General features: G+C 39.2%; 1 protein-coding gene across 2 annotated transcripts in view; it reads right to left on the minus strand.

The window, feature by feature from the left end:
* Positions 1-640: 640 nt before the first annotated feature.
* The window catches only part of cpt1ab (carnitine palmitoyltransferase 1Ab (liver)), a 32241-nt gene continuing 18496 nt past the window's right edge, over positions 641-14385 (minus strand). For both annotated transcript variants that reach the window (XM_039663164.2, XM_039663163.2), the window contains exons 11-19: positions 12766-12954; positions 12045-12150; positions 9636-9752; positions 9382-9546; positions 6215-6349; positions 5974-6126; positions 3034-3147; positions 1524-1616; positions 641-747 (exon numbers count right to left, since the gene is read on the minus strand). In XM_039663164.2, coding sequence (XP_039519098.2) covers positions 658-747; positions 1524-1616; positions 3034-3147; positions 5974-6126; positions 6215-6349; positions 9382-9546; positions 9636-9752; positions 12045-12150; positions 12766-12954 — 1162 coding nt within the window. In that variant the 3' untranslated portion in view covers positions 641-657. The remainder of the gene's footprint in view (positions 748-1523; positions 1617-3033; positions 3148-5973; positions 6127-6214; positions 6350-9381; positions 9547-9635; positions 9753-12044; positions 12151-12765; positions 12955-14385) is intronic.

Here is a 14385-nt window from a genome sequence, read left to right on the forward strand (position 1 = left end):
TTACATTGTGTGGAGTGTGGTTTGAGTGTTGTGAGTCCTATAAATAAGTTATTTTTGAGCATGTGCAAATACAAAAACACAAGTGACAGACAAATATGTATCGTTGCCCTATATTATTGAAATATCTGGCCTGTCTTCCCTGTATATCTTCCCTGTAACCTGCCACAGTGATCCTTCAGAAACAATTCAACTCACAACAAGGTGAATAAATTAGTTGCAAACCTGAGAAATTCATCTAAAAAAAAAAAAAAAACCTATTTCAATGTTTGAACAAAAAAGCAAAAGTGAAAATCTGAATGTACATCAGCACAGAAGGCAACAGCTCTCTGCTGGATCTTCAAGCACATTCATATCCATTCCAGAGATTAAGGCAACTGTGTATGAATACATCCCAGAACAAACAAAAATACCTCATATGATCTGCGATCTCCCCAACCACAATGTCATTTCTTGTAATTTACACTCGAAAACAATGAAATGCAGTTTAACCAAATGCCCAGATAACATGCTTCATCCTATTTAAATGACCATTCTTTGAATTATAATTTAAATTAAAACTTATAATTTATAATTTAAAAAAAGGAGGATAAGCCCTCTGTTTCAAATATTTTAAAATGATTTCCCGTTTTCAGAGATGAGACAACGAGAAGAGACAGATCACTTGTCTTTAGTTTTGTTGTCAAGCTGGAAAAGCTCCAGAATTTCAAGCATCGCCTGTCTAATGAAACTTCCAAAGCGGTGAGAATCCTAAAAATAACAAGGAAAAGTGAAAGAGATTAATATATTATCGCGATTAATTGCATCTAACATAAACATTTGTGTTTATATAATATATAGATGTATGTACAGTATATATATATATACATATATTAGGGCTGGGCAACGATTAATCGCGATTAGTCGTATCCAAAATAAAAGTTTGTGTTTACATAATATATGTGTGTGTAGTGTGTATAATTATTTTGTATATATAAATACACACACATGCATGTATATATTGAAGAAATATTTGCATGTATATACTGTATATTTATACATAATTTATATTAAACATTAATATTTTATTTAATAACACATTTTTCTTAAATATATACATGCATGTGTGTGAATATTTATATACAAAATAATTACACACCGTACACACATATATTATGTAAACACAAACTTTTATTTTGGATGCGATTAATCGCGATTAATCATTGCCCAGCCTATATATATAATATAAACATTTATATATTACATATTATATGAAACAAACTTTAATGTATCATGTTTAATCACCTCTAAAATAAAAGTTTTTTTAATAGGCTATGTATAGTACGTATATACTGTATGTTTGTACATATATATATATATATATATATGCAAATAAATGCAAATTTTTAGATATTATATGAAACAAACGTTTATGTTAGATGTGCTTAAACGATTTGACAGCATTAGTTATATTACAAATGATTATATACTGTATATGATATTATATACTGTATTATTATATTTGCGATAGAATAAAGCAAACTCACAGTCTCTGGGCTAGAGTGTTTGCTGGATATGTGGAAGTTGATGAAGTCTTCTCCAAGAATAATATATGATACACCATAACCATCATCAGCAACCTAAACAAAACACATATTGGTCACATACTGGTAAAATCAATTAAAATATGTAATAAAACACTATTTTTGTCTTTATAAACCCTGAAAACATGTTATTAAGTTCCATACAAAAAGTCAAAAGCCTAAAATGCGGCCTAATGTATATATTATTATAGTTTTCTTAAAAAAAATCAATCAATAATTTATTCACCAACGATGCATTAAAATGATCAAACGTAACAGAAAAGACATTTTCAACAAAAAATGAAGCAGCACAACCTTTTTTTTAAGATTGATACTAATGAGAAATGTTTATTGTGCAGAAAATAATCATATTAAAATGATTTCTAAAGCATCATGTGACATTGGAGTAATGATGCAGACAATTCAGCTTTGAACACAGTAATGAATACACTTTTAATAGATACTCAAATAGAAAACAGTTCTTTTGAATAGGGTTGGGTATCGAGAATCGAGTATCGATTGGAACCGAGACTAACTTTTCGTTTTTCCCGGAATCGTTCAAAAGTTAAAATTTCGATTCCTAGTTTCGATATTCACAGTCCGCCGAGCGGAAGAAGAAACCGCTGAACAACACCAACGAAGAAGCGTCTACCGGAAGTGTTGGCATAACCGCGCGAGTCGAACATGAGTAGTTTACGTCGGCGATCCAAAGTGTGGCTTCACTTTTCTAAAAATAACGAAATCTCGGCAAAATGCAAAATTTGTGACAAAAGGAGTATTTCCTTCAGAAAGAACATTGTTTAGCAAGGTTAGCTAAACTTTTTTGACCCTGCCTCTTAAAAGAATCGGAATCGAGAATCGTTAGGAACCGGAATCGAAACAAGGAATTGGAATCGGAATCAGAATCGTTCAAATTCAAACGATACCCAACCCTACTTTTGAATTATAATAATATTTCAGAATATTCGTTTTGGATCAAATAAATGCAGCCTTGGTGAGCAAAAGAGGAATAAATTACATTAATATGGAAAACAGATGTTAAATTGTAATAACATTTCTCAATATTACTGTTTTACTGTACTTTTGATCAAATTAAAGCAATCATACCAAAATCATGCCGACCCCAAAGTTTTAAACAGTGATGTACCAACAGTTGCATCATTCCCAGGTAGGACAGTGTTAGAAACTTAGGCAAGTCCCGTTAGATGCGTTCCTGGGTCATCATATTTAGCTGATTCTGGAACAACATTCCTGTCCGAAATTTTAGTCCTACCTCTAAATCTAACTCTACCTATAACGTATCCCTAAAATCAGAGGGAAGTGACAGCTGAGTACCACCTAACCCTAAACTTGACAAACCACAACCTTGTCCCTCAAATCTGATTGGTTGATTGGAATGTTGTTCCAGGCTGAACAAAGATGTTGATCCAGGAACATGTTCCACTTGGCGAAATCAGGTTCTGCTTGAACTTACCGGTCCAAATCCACCTCCGCTGGTGACATATTCTGGATGTCTCTTTAAATCAAACAGCTCGACCTGTTGGAGAGGAGTCTGACTGGTGGACAACCTCCAAGGCTCGGACAACACCTGGAACAAACCCAACCCGTCAACCTATACAGCTTCCTTATATCAAAACTGAAACGTTTTTAGGTTAAAACATCGATGAATTATTAGGGTTGGAACGGCACACAAAAAAAGACCGAAGTGCTTAATATAAAGTATATCCCATGTTTAAGACAACTTGGATGGTGCAGTTATCTGACAGAAGATCACTCTGTGTAGACTTATTTTAGATGTAAATGATATTGTCGGTATTAAAGGTACAATATGCAGGATTTTTGCAGCCCAAAACCACTAGGCCATTGTTATATATTTTGTTTAGTTGATTACTTACAATGTCCCGAATGTTTCCAACTATTTGTAAATCGTGAGAAAATTGCGTTTTTTAACCAAGGAAACGGGGCGTGTGAGCAGGGGTGAGGAGTCGCCAGTCAATGACGCCATATCCGCGTTACCCCCGGTTTCCACCAGGTTTGACCTCGTACTGCAATAGTAACCATGGCGACAGACGTGGACAACTGGGTCGGTTATGCCCGTTATGCGTGCTCAAAAGCGTGAGCGTACCTAGCAGGGTTTTGTTCAAACATTATGGACCATGGCAAGCAGACTTTGAGACAAAAAAAGGACTAAAACGAAGATCAACATCAAGCCCAAACAAGTGTGTGCGGCGTGCCTGTTGTTTGGTTTCCGAATTAGCTAGATCCGCTTGCGCTTTGGTCGACGAAGCAACAAAACGGCCTCGCGCGGCGCAGACTATTGAAATGGGTTTCAGAGCACAAAAGCATGTGAAAAAACACTACAAAGTTTGCTAGGGCAAAAAGGCCGCTAATCACGTGATAAAAAAAATTTTGACGCCGTTAAAATGGGTTTGCGTTAACGCCGTTAATAACGCGTTTAACTGACAGCCATAATATAAAACTAAGGCCGTGTGTCCACCAAAGCGTTTTTAGCCAGCTGAAAACGCTAGACGCTCTGCTGAAGCGTTTTTCCACGCGCCTGGCATATGTTTTCGATTGTTTTCAATGGGAGCGCCGTGTTTTTTAAACGCCATGAGCGTGCTTTGGGCGCTTGAGAGCGTTTTGGTAGCGCAGCGTTTTTTCCGTTGAGACGTTTCGTTGCTATGATACAGAATATCTGCTGCAGTTTGAATGTTGTGACAGTTGGTCGGTGTGGTATTAGTCCCGCCCCTCCTCCACTGTGATTGGACGGCTGGGTAAAAAGTGACAGCGATGAGCGCAGCGTTTTATCCAAAGTTAAACATTTTTCAACTCCCAGCGAGCAGTAAAAAACGCTGGGCGATCGGCGCTTCAGCGTGAAAAAAACGCTCAGCGCCTCGGTACGCTCATGGCGTTTAAAAAACGCGGCGCTCCCATTGAAAACAATTGAAAACATACGCCAGGAAAAACGCTTTGGTGGACACATGGCCTAATCAATGTAATATAGTTCAAAATGATGAAAAGTTAGAATATGATCTGTATGTTATTCTCTAATGTTAATCTAGCTTAGTCTCATACAGCCAACAAATAACCTAGCAACATACTCAAATGGCGTTTAGTGGGATAGTGAAACTGTTAGAGCAAGTGAAGCAGCGCTGCGTCACCTCAAGTTTAATTCCTCTAATAAACTGACCTGTGTGAGTAATTCAGCGTGTAGTTCGCTAGAATTAAATGTCCTTATTCCTTTATATCCGCGGGACTCGCGTTGTGTGTGGCGCTGTTATACATCTAGCAATTGCGCCCTGCTTCATACTACAGTCAAGTTTAAAAACATCAATGTATTCACTCATCCATAAAAGATCCATCACCTTGATGACAAGATCCATAATTCCGCTTAATGCAGAATATGTCATTAAAGGGTACCTATTATGGATTTTGAAAATTGCCATTCATGTAGTGTTTAACATAGATCTAAGTGAACGAAAACATCGTATACAAGTTCATCGTATACAAAGTTATTGTCTCTCAAAAGTAAGAGTCGACTCTGAGTCGCTGATATGAATCGTTCGAAGAACGATGCTTTTCCTTTGTCTAGTTGACGTCAACTTGACAAGTTATTTGAATAAGAAACGCCCACTTATTGCGCTCGGAGACGCCAGGGAAAACCGGAAAACAATCATGTCGACGAGACGGTGTGTTTTGAAGTGCGACGCAAAAGCGAACTTTTTTCACCTGCCAAGTGAGGAGCATTTGAAGTGGCTGCCTGCAGTTCAAACAAGTATACCACACAAGTATAGCCCAAACCTTGTTCTGTGTTCACGTCATTTTGAAGATGATTGCTTCACAAACCTAAACGCTATAAAGTATGGATTCGCGAGCCGGCTCTAACGAGCTGAGGATCTGAATCAGGTGTGTTAAATAAGGAAGACATACACAATATGCAGAGCAGTGGGTCGCGAGGACTGGAGTTGAGAACCCATTTAAGGTGATAGGCGTTCCGTTTTCGACAATCTCTGCACAGAGAATACCAATCACAACTGACTAGGTCATCTGACCAATCACCGCAGATTAGCGTCACGAAAAGGCGGGTTTTGGAAAAAGGACTCGCTAAACGATTCATATGGGAGTCGGTGAGCAAATCAGGTAAAAATAAATGCATATTATAAGACAACAAAAGTGTTTTTTGTCATTGCATGCTTGTAAAACTGTTGTTGGGGACTCCCAGAACAATATTAGGAACATTTTAAATGCCATAATAGGTACCCTTTAATATACGCCTTTGTTATTGTAAGAGGTTAGTGGCGAAACAATCTTGCATATTGTACCTTTAAAACAGAATAATGAAAACACTTTGGTAAGAATAAGTGTGCCGTTGCACCCCAAGGAAAGCACTTGCACTTTGTGACGGGTCTCAAACCTCTTTGAGGAATGCCGAATCTTCACCGAGGTACTTGGACACTAAGTAGAGGCAGAAAAGATGACGGTCGATGCCGTTTCCTGTCATGGCCAGTCTGTACAAATCCTGGTGCTTTTCTGATGCCACTTTCAGTAGCTTCAACTTCTCTTCTCTCTGAGAAAATGGAAAAAAAAAAAAAACATGTTGAAATTAGCAAACACACTCAACACTGAAACTAGCTGGCCATTTAAATCAAACCCACCGTTGCTTTGTCATTCATCATGGCTCGGACGAAGTCGCAGGTCTGAGTGGTGCAGGAGCGCACGGTCTCAGTGCGGCCCTCTCTGAACAGACGCGTCATGGACGCTTCGTACGTCAGGCAGAACTTGCCTTTATCCTGCAGGAGGAAGAATTGAACATATTAGAAATCTGATGAGGAAATCCACAAAGATCTAAAGAATCTCATGGCGTGTTCACACTTGTAGTTCTCTTGGATCTTTTGGACCAAAAACGTAATGATACATTTCATCCTGAGAACTTGTGAAGAGGTTATAAAATGTGTAAAGGAGACAAAACAGCGCTAGGGGTTCCTCGGTCGCACACACAAACAAATGAAGATCTGCCGCGAGGAGACGCACTTCCGAAGTGTGAACTTTACTCCTATAACAAGAAAAAACAGCTATGCTTGAACATTCAGTCCTTTTTAGGGTCGCATCTCGTCACACCACGTCCTATTTTTGGTTCGTTTGCATGTCTTTGGTCCATGTTGCTTTCATGTTTCATGAAAAGGTGGGTCTCGGTCCGCTTGTTTGGTACACCAGGGTTCGGATGGCAGTGTTCACGCTTACTCAAAGGAACTGCACTAACAGAGCAATCGCACCAGAGTTCATTTTACTTAGGGATGCACCGATATCAAAATTTTGGCCAATACCGATAACCGATAATTGGTTATATTTGAAAGCCGATATTTTGGCCGATATTTATAAATCCAAATTTCTATATAATTTTTGAGAGCCTGATTACAAAAGCATTCATTTTATGTAGCCAATATGACAGACTTAACTGTTTCACTTAATTGTATTTTCATTTTTTGAAGTGATTCCACATCATATTTTAAGCAATTCAAAACTATCTTGGCGAACAGTGCATGTCTGAAGCTGAAGCTGAAGCTGAAGGAAATAGTCCATTATTTATCAGCTTATAACATCAGGCAAATTTTCTAATTGAGCCGATAATGATAATATTCCAAATGAACATATATCGGCCGATACCGATATCGAGATCGATATATCATGCATCCTTAGTTTTAATCGAACCCAACAAGGGATGCACCGATACCGATATCGGGCCCGATACCAAGCTCATGTACTTGTATTCGTACTCGTAAAAATACCCCGATACCAAAGACCGATACCTCGCGTGACATAACTGACAGAACTTTCTAGAGGACACAGAGACACCAGCCGCAGCAGACGCAATGTCAGCCTCAGCAGTGTGGAAATATTTTCAAAATCAATGATGAAGACTCACGCATGGCAATTTGCACGATTTGTTCTGCATTAAAGGAGTAGTTCACTTTTCAAAAAACTTTTGCTGATAATTTACTCACCCCCATGCCATCCAAGATGTCCATGTCTTTCTTTCTTCAGTCGAAAAGAAATTAAGGTTTTTGATGAAAACATTCCAGGATTTTTCTCCATATAATGGACTTCAATGGGAACCAAACAGTTCAAGGTCCAAAAGAAACTTTAAGTACAAACTGCAAACTTGTTCAAAGGGCTTTAAACGATTCCAGACGATAAATAAGGGTCTTATCAAGCGAAACGATCGCTCATTTAAAAAAAAAAATAACAAAGTTTAAGTTTTATAAGATCAAACGCTCGCATTGCTCTGTTCTGTGGTGCACGTTCGTGACTCTCCTGTTCGAACTCGTTCAACAAAATGAATAAATCTTTTTCGGAATCAATTCGTTCGTTTCTTTCGCCGAATTAACCAAATGACTCTGAAAAAGATTTGTTCATTTTGATTAACGAGTTCGAACAGGAGAGTCACGAACGTGCACCACAGAACAGAGCAATGCGAGCGTTTGATCTTATAAAACTTAAACTTTGTTATTTTTTCATAAAACGAGCGATCGTTTTGCTTGATAAGACCCTTATTCATCGTCTGGAATCGTTTAAAGCCATTTGTACAAGTTTGCAGTTTGTACTTAAAGTTTCTTTTGGACCTTGAACCGTTTGGTTCCCATTGAAGTCCATTATATGGAGAAAAATCCTGGAATGTTTTCATCAAAAACCTTAATTTCTTTTCGAAGAAAGAAAGACATGGACATCTTGGATGACATGGGGGTGAGTAAATTATCAGCAAAAGTTTTTTCAAAAGTGAACTACTCCTTTAATCTCAGTCGGAGGTACAAAAACCAGTACATATAATACAAGTAACTTGATAAAACATCTGAAATTTAAACACAAAAGTGAGCACGGCGAATTTGCCACTAGCAGCAACAAACTTTGCAGCAAACCTTATCAAGGCAAGAGAAAATGTCAAAAGATACCCCAAGAGCAATAAAAATAACAGAGATGCTTACCCAATTCATTGTTCTTGACGATCAACCACTCTCAGTTTATTGGTTAAAGTTTATTTAAGTTGTTACAAATAAAGATGCTGATATGTTCATCAGTCTCATTGTGTCATTCTTAGAAAATTGCCACATAAAATGAGATCCCCCCATCGGTATCGGTATCGGCGAGTACCAGGGAAAAAATATCGGTACTCGTACTCAATCCTTAAAAAGTGGTATCGGTGCATCCCTAAACCCAACCAGGGGTGCGTTTCCCGTATAATGATGTAACTCACTGCTTCATTGCCATAGTAAGACGCATCATTGCAGAAATCAACTAGCTAGTCACGACTATTTCACGAAACAGTATTGTCGCAAATTGGTCACGTTGGTTTATGACATCACGCAGGTGGAGGAGTAATAACTTTTTTTAATGAATCAGTTTGAGATCAAATTAATGCTAGATGTTTTCCTATAAATTATGAACATTGCATCTGAGGACTAGTTCTCTTTTTTTCTCAGTTATTTTGCTTTATTTTTCAGATTCAATCATTAAAAAGACGTAAATGACATGTGTATGTATTCTTAATAAAATATATATATTGTACCGATTGTCAGCTTGCTTATTTGCCTCAAGATAAGGATTTATTGATTCCACGTGTCATGCAAACAAGAAACTCTGCTTCTAACCACAGCTCAAGAGTTGTCGTTCCAAATACAGCTTTGCGATGCTAATTGCGAATGTTTGTTGGTACGTTGGTTTCGGGAAACACGGACTCGTTGAACTGCTGATAACGAGCTGATAACTAACGAGGGACTAATCAGATTGCCTGCCAAGTGTGAACACACCCTCAGATAACCTCTCGTACTCTGAAGTGAGCCAGCTGGAGGGCGATCTGAATAAAGGCGTCAGGGCTTGTCTTGCATTTCTTGATCAGGCCTTTGCCAAAGTCACTGAAGGGGAATATGTGCATGTCCACGTCGTCCGCCAGAGTTTGGGCCACTTTCAGAGATCTGTCGATCACTGTCTGGCACTGTAAAGGAAATAGGTATTTCTATATTAAACTATGAAGAGCAGAGAAGTAGAGAATGCATAAAGAGCAAAATAAATATCTTAACTGACCTCTTCTGGGATGTCCCACTGCAGTCTCTGGGGTCCCGGGAGGTTGGGGTGGGGGTTTCCTTTGCAGTGTCCATCCTCACTATAGCCCAGTTGCACTGGATCCGATGACAAGACATTCTACCACACATACACGCACAACATTACATTACACGCACTAAAGTTTAAAAGTTTGGGTTCAGTACGATTTTTGGGGGAAAGAAATTAATTTCAAAATAAATACTGTTTTTGAGAAATTTCTATTCATCCAAAAAAATCTATCCAATCTAACACATCATACACTCACCTAAAGGATTATTAGGAACACCTTACTAATACTGTGTTTGACCCCCTTTCACCTTCAGAACTGCCTTAATTCTACGTGGCATTGATTCAACAGCATTCTTTAGAAATGTTGGCCCATATTGATAGGATAGCATCTTGCAGTTGATGGAGATTTGTGGGATGCACATCCAGGGCACGAAGCTCCCGTTCCACCACATCCCAAAGATGCTCTATTGGGTTGAGATCTGGTGACTGTGGGGCCATTTTAGTACAGTGAACTCATTGTCATGTTCAAGAAACCAATTTGAAATGATTTGAGCTTTGTGACATGGTGCATTATCCTGCTGGAAGTAGACATCAGAGGATGGGGACATGGTGGCCATAAAGTAGGGCTGGGGTAAACGATTATTAACTAAACGATTAGTTGGGCGATTATTTTATCGATTAGTCGACTAATCTAATGACAAATTGGACGACTAATATAAAGAATATTTTTCTGCTGCTCAATTAATAAAAAACAATGCGTCTCAAATAAATACTAGCATACTGAATCAAGATACTATAAGCTGGCTAACGTTAGTCTAATGTTATCTATTTGAACACCATCATTATAACTCTACAACCGCCAAAACCGTGTTATTAAAATGTTTTTTTACAAAAAATTTTTATCATAGAGAATGTTTAAATATATCAGCTGAGGAGGGAAACGGAGGCGGAGTTAGTGGTGCGATCGGAGGCTGCTACTGTTGGAGATGAATCGGGAGAGGTTTGTACACCTAACTGATCAGAGCGCGTGCTGACACGGAGTAAAGCCTTGTTTATACTCGACACGTCCGCACGAGCGCGAATGTGCGTGCGGCAAAAATGACGCGTTGGGTGCGCAAGACCAGGAAGACTGTGGCTGGCTGTGTGTACGCCTTTTTTTGCAACAGCGCGTCCGGCGCCGCGTCGGGAAACGACTTCAAGCCGAATCTGCCCGAGGTTGTACGTCTCACCCCACCGGCACCCAGTTTGCGCATCTAAATTGCGAAGTTTTTTTTCTTAAGGGTTTGTTTACTGTGTGTGATTCATTTAATGGATAGCACATTCACTTCTAGTTGTCTTCGTCCTCTGTTCTGAAATGTTTCGGTCTCCCACGTGTGTGCGGCAAGCTGTACCGCCAGGAACATGCAAAAATTAAATAAATAAAGAAGCGTCGACGCAAAAAAATGACGTCGACGCAATTTTGACGTCGAAGCATCGACGTCATCGACGCGCCGCTACAGCACTACCATAAAGGGATGGACATGGTCAGAAACAATGCTCAGGTAGGCTGTGGCATTTAAACGATGCCCAATTGGCACTAAGGGGCCTAAAGTGTGCCAAGAAAACATCCCCACATCATTACACCACCACCACCAGCCTGCACAGTGGTAACAAGGCATGATAGATCCATGTTCTCATTCTGTTTACGCCAAACTCTGACTCTACCATCTGAATGTCTCAACAGAAATCGAGACTCATCAGACCAGGCAACATTTTTCCAGTCTTCAACTGTCCAATTTTGGGGAGCTCTTGCAAATTGTAGCCTCTTTTTCCTATTTGTAGTGGAGATAAGTGGTACCCGGTGGGGTCTTCTGCTGTTGTAGCCCATCCGCCTCAAGGTTGTGTGTGTTGTGGCTTCACAAATGCTTTGCTGAATACCTCGGTTGTAACGAGTGGTTATTTCAGTCAAAGTTGCTCTTCTATCAGCTTGAATCAGTCGGCCCATTCTCATCTGACCTCTTGCATCAACAAGGCATTTCTGCCCACAGGACTGCCGCATACTGGATGTTTTTCTCTTTTCACACCATTCATTGTAAACCCTAGAAATGGTTGTGTGTGAAAATCCAGTAACTGAGCAGATTGTGAAATACTCAGACCGGCCCGTCTGGCACCAACAACCATGCCATGCTCAAAATTACTTAAATTACCTTTCTTTCCTATTCTGACATTCAGTTTGGGGTTCAGAAGTTTGTCTTGACCAGGACCACACCACTAAATGCATTGAAGGAACTATCATGTGATTGGTTGATTAGATAATTGCATTCATGAGAAATTGAACAGGTGTTCCTAATAATCCTTTAGGTGAGCTTATATCTCAATATTTCAATGGATTCGTTTCTTCACCTCCCACAAATGGCCAATGATGGGAGCATCGGCCCAGGAGTGTTCTGCATTCAATCCCATAGTGCCGTTCTTGAACACAATAAGGTTGAAAGACTTATCGAACCATCTGAAGAAAAAAAAAACACACAAAATGAAGTGAAATCATAATTAAAACACTTTTGTGTTTGGGGTTGGTAAGCTTTTTTTTTTTAAATGTTTTTGAAAGAACTCTCTTCTGCTGACTAAGCCTACATTTATTTGATGAAAAATACAGTTAAACAGTAATATTGTGAAATATTATTATAATATGCAATAAACTTAATATTTCTTTAATTTAATTTATTCCCGTGATCAAAGCTGAATTTTCAGCATCATCACTCCAGTCTTCAGTGTCACATGATCCTTCAGAAATCATTCTAATATGCTGATGTACTGCTATTGTTATCAATGTGGAAAACAGTTGTGCTGCTTCACATCGTTGTGGAAATCGTGATTCTTTTAAATAGAAAGTTCAAAAGAACAGCATTTATTTAAAAATACACATCTTTTGTAACACTTTTGATTAATTAAATCCCTTTTCGGAATAAAAAATGTGTTCATTTCTTTCAAAATAAAATATCTTACTGACCCCAAACTTTTAAACAGTGTACATTAAATTAAAAAATTAAAAATTATTTCTATGATGTTTCGAAATAAGTGATTTTATAATCTAATTTAATTCTAATCAGGAGAGCTTAGTCACCTGTCATAACACTTTCCATGAAGCAGAGATTTGCCATATCTGTCCAGCGACTGGACCGGATTGTCCGGCTCAAAGCGCTGTTCGGTGTCGTCCAGAGTGACAAAGAAAGCGGCCTTCTCCACAGCATCCAGAGACTGCTTGTTCTTCCCGCGACTGAAGAACTGTGTGCGGGCTTTGGCCCAGGGATCTCTGGGTAATGGGGAACAAAAGCATAGATACAATCACTTGGCTCACTGCATGTTCTTTAACTAGCTTTCATTGAACCGAAAGAAAGGACATACAGTTTCCTGGATAAAAGCTGAGATTTGTAGATTTAGAAGCTGTAATGCTGTTTTACAAAGTCTTGATTTTGTTTTTGGGGTCTTCTAGAAAAGGTTTGAATGTTAAAAAAACATTATTTTTCACATATTGTAACTACTCGACCCAGTCCGAGCGGGACTCGAACCAGGGTCTTTGGTGCGCTAACAAGGACGCTAAAGACCAAAACCGGCCAGGGGAGTGAGGCTTCCACGCTCAACTCTAACTGGCCGTTCACACTTGCTAAATCTGAAGGGATTTCAATTGAATATGCAGAAAAAAACGGGTTTGGGCTGACAGAGTGAACATAGCCTATAACATAACTATTTTTTCGCTGATTTACACTTTTGTTGTCGCATGTTTTCTCAAAGAGCTCCCCCTACAGCTGTGAGGCACATATTTCACAACAATGTCTTAAAAAAAAAAACTCACTTTCAGAACCCTCCTCCCACTTTTCTGCCACTGCTCATGTGCTTTTGTTATTATCGGAGTTGGCCAACTTTAACGTGTGGACTGGAGTATGTCTACCGAGGTGGGTAATACATAATACACATTGAGGGCGGCGTGTGTGTTATGTCGAATTGCCGTTGTTGTGCCTAATTTTGACCCCCTGCCAAATTATTACCCCCCTCGTTAAAGTCAGTACCAGATTGCCTGATCCCAACCCCACCCCTAATCCAACCCCGTCCCCCACAACTAATCCTAAACCTACCAATGCTAGGGAGGTAATAATTTGGCGGGGTCAAAACACCGTAAAGCAGTTTGTGTTTCTTACTCGTCCTTGCTTCTCATGAAACTTCCTATTTCCAATTTACCGGCACGTTAATCCACACCAGAGCCTGTCTAACGGAGAGCCTTGGCACTTCCTATTAGCCTCATTGTGTATCATCTTGGTTAGGGTTGGGTATCGAGAATCGATTGGAATCGGGACTAACTTTTCGTTTTTCCCGGAATCGTTCAAAAGTTAAAATTTCGATTCCTAGTTTCGATATTCACAGTCCGCCGAGCGGAAGAAGAAACCGCTGAACAAGACAAACGAAGAAGCGTCTACCGGAAGCGTTGGCATAACCGCGCGAGTCGAACATGAGTAGCTTACGTCAGCGATCCAAAGTGTGGCTTTACTTTTCTAAAAATAACGAAATCTCGGCAAAATGCAAAATTTGTGACAAAAGGAGTATTTGTGACAGAAGGAGTATTTCCTTCAGAAAGGATTATTTCCTTCAGAAAGGCCATTGGTTAGCAAGGTTAGCTAAACTTTTTTGACCCTGCCTCTTAAAAGAATCGGAATCGAGAATCGTTAGGAACCGGAATCGAAACAAGGAA

This window comes from Pimephales promelas, chromosome 25, assembly GCF_988280905.1.
Source record: "Pimephales promelas chromosome 25, fPimPro1.hap1.1, whole genome shotgun sequence".
Lineage (NCBI taxonomy): Eukaryota > Metazoa > Chordata > Actinopteri > Cypriniformes > Leuciscidae > Pimephales > Pimephales promelas.